The sequence below is a fragment of the Gastrolobium bilobum genome, unplaced genomic scaffold (assembly GCF_033153095.1).
Source record: "Gastrolobium bilobum isolate Gb01-03AN ecotype WA unplaced genomic scaffold, APGP_CSIRO_Gbil_v1 utg16824, whole genome shotgun sequence".
Taxonomy (NCBI): domain Eukaryota; kingdom Viridiplantae; phylum Streptophyta; class Magnoliopsida; order Fabales; family Fabaceae; genus Gastrolobium; species Gastrolobium bilobum.
Genome location: NW_026899360.1, coordinates 468,353 through 475,956, shown reverse-complemented (window position 1 = coordinate 475,956; position 7,604 = coordinate 468,353). Strand labels below are relative to the sequence as shown.

The 7,604-nt window shown below is 33.9% G+C and overlaps 1 protein-coding gene across 3 annotated transcripts; it reads left to right on the top strand.

Annotated features, from left to right (window-relative positions):
• The first annotated feature begins 1,145 nt into the window (after positions 1-1,145).
• LOC133289937 (BOI-related E3 ubiquitin-protein ligase 1-like) lies at positions 1,146-3,414 on the top strand. 3 transcript variants are annotated; one of them, XM_061487976.1, is made up of 4 exons: positions 1,146-1,803; positions 1,895-1,986; positions 2,092-2,453; positions 2,582-3,414. In XM_061487976.1, the coding sequence occupies exons 1-4, from the start codon at positions 1,757-1,759 to the stop codon at positions 3,107-3,109; spliced, it is 1,029 nt and encodes a 342-aa protein (XP_061343960.1). In that variant the 5' UTR covers positions 1,146-1,756; the 3' UTR covers positions 3,110-3,414. The 3 variants fall into 3 exon arrangements, with proteins under 3 accessions (XP_061343960.1, XP_061343959.1, XP_061343958.1); XM_061487975.1 differs by having other exon boundaries at positions 1,148-1,803; positions 1,895-1,980; XM_061487974.1 differs by having other exon boundaries at positions 1,149-1,803; positions 1,889-1,980.
• The last annotated feature ends 4,190 nt before the right edge of the window (positions 3,415-7,604 follow it).

The window sequence follows — 7,604 nt, the reverse complement described above, 5'->3', positions numbered from 1 at the left end:
GAGTCATATGTAAAATCCATTCCAACAGGAAAAATTAGCAAAGAAAGAAAGAAATCAATATTGCTCATCCATAATGCAATCAGATCGGGGATATCGTGATCTGTTTGTCAATTTCCTAGATAAGAATTACGAGGACATTTATTCATAAAAAAAAAAAAGGTTAAAAAAAAAAAGTTATTACGAGGTCACGCAGCTGTTAGGGTTTGAATATTCAAAAAATAGTAAAAAATCCAACGTATTAAAAGCTAAATAGAAAGCGTCGCGGCGATAGAAAATGTAGCTGTATAAATTGGATTCAATTACAAATATTTCCCTTCTGAATAAACATAATATGACTTGTTTCTATCAATGTTCGATTAAGCGCTTTATTAAAATTCTTAATTTATCAAACAATATATTAAGAAGGTCACAAAATTTTGTAAAAGGAAACCAAATCAAAGGAAAATCAAAATTGTATTCTTATTTTCTTTTAAATAATTCAGAGTGACAGATTATAATTTTGATGCAAAACTTGGAAAGAGCTAATCGAGTTACCATAGGTAGATGATAAAATCTGTAATAAGTGATTATATTAGATTCCTATGAATAGAGATATCCCATTTTTCTGAGAGGTTCGAAACCTCACAATTATAAGAGGGAAAAAAAAAAACAAATACGGATGACGAGTTATTACTAATTTACCATTAACTTTTTTATTTTATTTTTATTTTTTTTGTTTGCTTTTGATATGCATGTACATGCCTAAAAGCAATTAAAAAAATGAAAGGGAAACAAGGGAAAGAGAAATTGTGAAGAAAGCAAAGCTGGCGCGAGACGCATGGGCCATATACAAACAATTCCAGCGGCAGCGTTAGCGGCAGAGACCTGCACACCCCAACAACAACAATACATCACCCATTTACCAACGCCTCCTTCGTTCACACACATACTGACCCACGCAACCCTCACTCACCCTTCTCTCTTATTATTATTATTAATTTTCTGTGATTAATAAATAATTATCATGAGTAACTGTTTACGAGGATTGTTTAAAAATAATCAAACACTATATCCTAAAACTAAATTTGGTATATTTCTCTGACAAAATATTTAAATATTGTATTGGTGCAAGCAAAGCAATAACCAACAAACGCGACACTAGTCCTGGAGAAAAGGCAACTCCACGCGAAGAAGAGAAGCAAAGAAAGAAAGAAAAAAAAAAAAAAAAAAGGAAAGAAAGAAAGAGCAGAATAAGGTGTGTCTCTTGGACCGATTCGCTTGAATCGCATCTATCTCATCCCCACCTTTACTAGTACTCTCTATTCTCCAAGGCAAAGTAGGTGAAAACAAGGTGTATGAAAGAAAGAAGTGCAAGGATGGTGGTGGTGGTGGTGGCCTCTCTCTCTCTTAAACACGCATGATTTGTTTTCTGATTCCTTCTCTTTCAAAGTATCTCATCTCATCTCAATTTTTTTTTTTTTTTTTTTTTTTTTTTTTTTTTTGGGTTTGGTCCACCCTCTCTCATATTGAAGAGTCCGCCTCGGCTTGGCATCTTTCTTTCTCTTTCACTCTTGTTATGTGTTTGTGTGATTATTGACCTGCCCCCTCCCCCTCTTTGCATTGCTTCTTTAATTCTCTCATCCATTTTCTACCTTCCTCCCTCACACTTTCTTTCTTTCTTTCTTTCTCTCGCCCCTTCATATTCTCACGAACCAAACAAATACTCTGTCTTTTAACCTTCTCTGTTCCGTATTAGTATTTATCTTCTGAACTTGGGATGGCTGTTCAAGCTCAATACCCTTCCAATGTACTCCTTCTAAACAGGTTTGTATCTTCCTTATTTAGCTCAAACTATTATCCTTTTAATGCATTTGCCATCAATTCTGATTAAACAATCAATTTCTGTTAGCAAAAGGGGTCAAGAAGGGCATGACTATTCATTACAATCACAACCAGGAGGACTCGGTGATCATCAATCCCACATGTTATTCAACAATGAAGGTAAAAGTTTGATTTTTGATAACCTTCAATTGTGCCCCCATTAAGAGAGTGCATGAGATTGAAACCTATAAAAATATATAAAAATGCCCAATTTCATTTTTGATCAAACAGCTACTAATTCTCGGAAGAGAGGCAGAGAAGCAACAGTAGGCATGGGGGTTGTGCATACATCTCAGAATGTTATGAATCAATTCTCTTTGCAATCCCAGTCTCCCCAGCTTATAGACCTTACTCAACTCCATAACCACCAACAAAATGTAGTCTCCACCGGTTTACGCTTATCCTTTGGTGACCAACAACAACAACAACAACAACAACTACAAAGACTACAATTGCTTCAACAACAACAACGACAACAACAAGAACAACAACGTGGGTCTCAGTCCTCTGCTTTCTTATCTGTATTGTCCCAAGGTTTGGCCTCGCAAATCAAACAACAACGAGATGAAATTGACCTATTCATTCAAGCCCAGGTACATTTTTTTTTTTTAAAAAAAAAGAAAAGAAAAATCTTCTGTTATGATTAGAAATTGAAATTTTATTTTTTAAGACCTCGGAATGAATGAAACAAAATGATGAATGATCGATGGGAATATATCAGGGTGAACAATTGCGGCGGGCATTGGCGGAGAAGAGGCAAAGACATTATCGGGCACTGCTAAGCGCGGCGGAGGAATCAGTAGCACGCCGGCTGAATGAGAAGGAAGCCGAGGTGAAGATAGCCACACGCAGGAACGCCGAGTTAGAGGCACGCGCCGCGCAACTTAGCGTGGAAGCGCAGGTTTGGCAGGCGAAGGCGAAGGCGCAGGAAGCAATGGCGGTTTCTTTGCAAGCCCAACTGCAGCACGCTATGATGAGCGGAGAAAAGAGGAGCGGAGAGGATGGTGGTGGGGTATCGTGCGCCGTGGGCGTAGAGGGACAAGCGGAGGATGCTGAGTCAGCTTATGTTGACCCGGAGCGAGTGGTATTGTCGGGTCCGAAATGCAAAGGTTGTGGGAAGCGAGTGGCTTCGGTGGTGGTTTTGCCGTGTCGCCACCTATGCGTGTGCACAGAATGCGACAGACATTTACGGGCATGCCCCGTTTGCCTCACCGTTAAAACTTCCACTGTTGAAGTCTATCTATCTTAGTGCCAATTAACGTGCTTGTCCCTAAGAATTGGTCCCCATAAAAGAGCCAACTCAAGGGCGAAAAAAAGAGAGAGTAAAATCTAATTAAATAATATAATAAAAGTTCCAATTTTTATTTTTATTTTTATTTTTCTTCTCTCTCTTTTTTATGAATCTAAGGGGGATTTCTTGTTTTTGTTGTACATGATGGTGGGGATTTCTGAGTTGGGTAATATGGCCGGTTGAGACTCGAGATTTTTTTCGCCATTATATTTTATATTCCTCGTAGGGTTGATTACCTAGGTGATGTACATGGCCATATGGGTAGTGGCATTTTTTTCGTTCTCTCTTTTGGATATTCTATTGAATTGATATTTAATATATTCTTTCACTGGATAAATACCTGATGGCTTTCCAAATCCACAATGTCAATGAATTGTTGTCTCTATCTAAATGTCAGAATCTTGGCATAATTTCTAAAAGCTTTGTTGATTTGTTATACATACGTGTAGTATGATGAAAGCTAATTTGAAGTTTGATTTTCATTTCATTTCATTAGTTGCATGGAGAGCATTGCTCGGGTAAAAGGATTTTCATTTTGAGTGGTAATATGTATGGTTTACTTGCAATTGTATTGATTAATTTATATTGATATTAAAATAATAAATCATATATTTAATCTTAATTATGAGCATTTAAATCTAAATATGATTAACAATTAAGACAATCTAATATATATAGGAACTTTTTATTTTAGTTTCAATTTTTTTAAGTCTCTTCTCTATGTCAATATTTGTTAAATTCATGTAAGATGTTAATTCTTTTATAGGCAGATAATGATAATTTCTAACAAAAATATAATTACAAAAATACAAGAGAAAAAAATATGTAAAATTTAATAAAACTATATAATAACAAGGGAAAAGTGTTTGTCATTTTAAAAAACATAAAGTTATGTCGTTTTAAGAGAGAGATAGACACAAAAAAATATTTTTTTATTTAAAATTTAAATTAAAAAAAACCACACACTTTCTCTCTCATGATTTTCATTTTTTCTGTCTTTCTCTCTCTTAAAATGACATAACTTATGTCATTTAAAATGACAAACACAAAACCCTAACGAGAATTTAAGAAATGGATGAAGACAATAAGTATTTACAATTTCATTTGATTGTTATTAAGTTTATTATTTATTTTTTAAAGTTTTTTATAAATTTTTAGCCATTTTTTTTTACTTTTAGATTATTGAGTAATCCTTACAACTTTCTTCCTTTAATTTTTTCAAATTCTACCAATTTTTCCTAGCCATATAATGGATAATAGTAATTTTGAAAAATATTAAAATTAAATAACAAAAAGAAAATCTGAAAAGATTGCCCCAGTATAATCATTAAGGTAGCAGATTTTATTTAACTAATAAACCTTTTTATCGTATTTAATTTTTTTATAAACTTTCATAAATCGAATTAAAAAGTTTACATAAAATATCTATAAATAAAGAATGTAATAGGCTGCTAGCTAACTTAGTTAATAAAAAATTTTAAAATTGATTGTAAGGATCTACAATCAAACCATGACTTCATTTTTTTCTCCTTTCAAATGTGTGCAAGCAAAAAAAAATTATTTTGTGAAATCTTAAAATTTCGAATATCTAAGAAAATAATTAATTAAAATTATGGCATAATAGTTGTACTTTTACTATAATTGTACCGAAAGCCTTTTTTTTTAGATAGTCAAAATAGGAGAAATTTTTTTTTTTTGAGTCTAAACCATGGTAGTCTCTCCCCAAAATAGAAAAAAAGAAAGAATTGAGAAGAAAAATTCAAAAAAAGAGGGATAGAAATGATTTTTTTTTTTTTAATGAAAAAGGGACCACTGAATAAATAGTCGGCCTGAAGTATATTAAACATTTCCCCAAAATAAATAAGGGAGAAGTTTGAACAAGAAAGGGAAATTCTTCATTTTAGATAGCCAAAATGCTTTAGTAACTTGTTTTTCATGTGAAGAAAGAGTTCTCGAATAGTTTAACGGTCATAAAGTTTGTACTCTTCACTTGTCGTTTAATGCCGGAAACTAAAAACATTACCACCAGCAGAAAAGCCCAAAACACATTAGGCCCGTGTCGGTTTGGAGAACACATCCAGGAAACATTGGCCCCATCCCTATTCTTGTTCTCATTTATGCTTTTCTTCTCAAATCTCTTTCTGAATGATATTTTTAATAAAACAATCATAGTCGTTAAAAAAGATATAATAGAACTAAAATATTATTTAATAACATATATACATGGTTACTTCTTGCGAATATATATAATGACTAAAACCTGCTTCTTTCCCTTTTTCTTGCTTCCACCGAAAACCAAACTTTCAATTATTAAAGTAAAATTATAGTTATGCACACATAGGAATCAGGATTCAGAACTGATGACCCTTCGAAGTAAAGCATATGAATAATCCATTTTAAGTTCGCCGAGACTAGTAGGATACTGCCAACAGGGACAGTTCAAGTGATTTCCAAGAAAATTGTCCTTCGTCTTCCTGTCACGACTCTCTTTAACATCGATGATCTAAATTTACCTTTTATACGTTTATTTAGTGAATCCATGTAGGCCAGAGTCTATAGAAAGAAAACAAAACAGCCACTTTGTTTCAACTTCCAAGATTTATTTTTTATTTTTTAAATAAAAGCAATGAAAAATTGGAAATTAAATAAAACACAATTTAGTGTTCTGTACAAAAGGAAAACGAAAGAACCAAAGAAGAAAATACTGACCAAACAAACAAGGGAGTTGGACAAGCCTCGGCATCATCATCTATACGAGGTCTTTTCCTTGAAGTTTAATTATCAAAGAGGTAGAACTCAATTTGAATACAAATTGATCTCAATTTTTTAGCCAAATTTAGGGCTCTGACACATAGGACAAACGTTACTAGTCTGATATTGGTTGGTTGCATACAACCAATGTATATTTAATTAGCTTTTGGGATGATGATCTCAAGATTCATAATAATTGGTACTTACGTTGAGAGTTAAGGCCACATAAAGGATTAAATATACTCTGGATTAAGGTTTTATATCTCCCAAAGTGAAGCCGCCAAAAGAAAAAAAGCTAGTAAGTGTTGATAGAGTAAAAGTCGTTGCAGACGTCGGCCCTTAAAAGAAATGATAATATTATGAGTCGCATATTAATTACCTATGTAGCGAATATACACACTCACCTTTTGAACTAACTTTTAAAATGGTGATCTTTTAAGGTTGGTAAATGGTAACTAACAAATGTTGCAAGAGAGAGAAGCATAGGGGTCCCTATTATTAGAAGTCTCTAAACACAGGAACAGTGATCAAAATGTCATTGTTCATCGAGTTTTTTACTCAAATGCCACACGAATAGTGTTATTTCCCAATATGCCACGTGGGCAAATTCGCTGGGCACTGTAGCGAACTCGGTTTGCTGACGTGTCACGTTTCTAGTGGACACAAGTACCAAGTTCGCTACTGAGGGTAGCGAACTTGGTTGGAATATATAATTGGGAAAGTTACATTCCAACCAAGTTCGCTACCCGCAGTAGTGAACTTTATACTTGTGTCCACTAAAAATGTGACACGTCAGCGAACCAAGTTCGCTACAGTGCCCAACAAATTTGCCCATATGACATATTGAGAATAACACTGTTCGCGTGGCATTTAGATAAAAAATTTGATAAACAGTGACATTTTGGTCGGTGTTGTCTGAACACAATACGTGATCAAAACCAGATTGGATCTTTCTTAAGCCTATCTAATTTCTTTGCTATTATATGATTCCTACTAACTAATAATATTCAGTGGTTATGGCAATGACTCGTACAGATATACAGACACAAGCACTATTATCATATTGTCACCATGTGACCGTGCTCCACGTTGTCTACTCTGTTGCCTGCGAATTGTATATTACTCTTATGTGCTATGACTCATCAATTCCACGAGAAGAAACAAAATCAATTTTATTTTGAAACAGGAAAAGGAAGCAACGAAAGATGGGAAAGTACATCAGAATCACATCGTTTCGGTGAGAGTAACATGTAAATTTATGGTTGCGGGTAATACGTTTACAGATCAAACAAGTTTGCCCTGTCATGAATGGATGGAGGCCATGCCAGATTCCTACCATTTCATTCAAGGGCAATCATGATTCACTTTTGTTTTCTTCTTGATTGATGTTGATGACTTGTTTTCAAATCTGAGCGTTATTAAAGCCTTGTAAACAAATTTATTCTACCAGATTCTTCCTGAGTTGATGAATGTGAATAAATGGCATCCTTGTCAGCTTATCCGTAAGGAGGTATAATAGATAGCAAAGAACCGATATATTAATTGAATTAAATTATAATCAATCAACAAGATCGAAGCTTTCCAAGGGGGCTGTATTTTTGGTAGTACAAGAAAAGATAATCTTTTACTACAAATAGAAAAAAGCGAAATTTATATGGCATTAATCATAAAATCATCATGAGTAGAATAGGTAAATTTAATT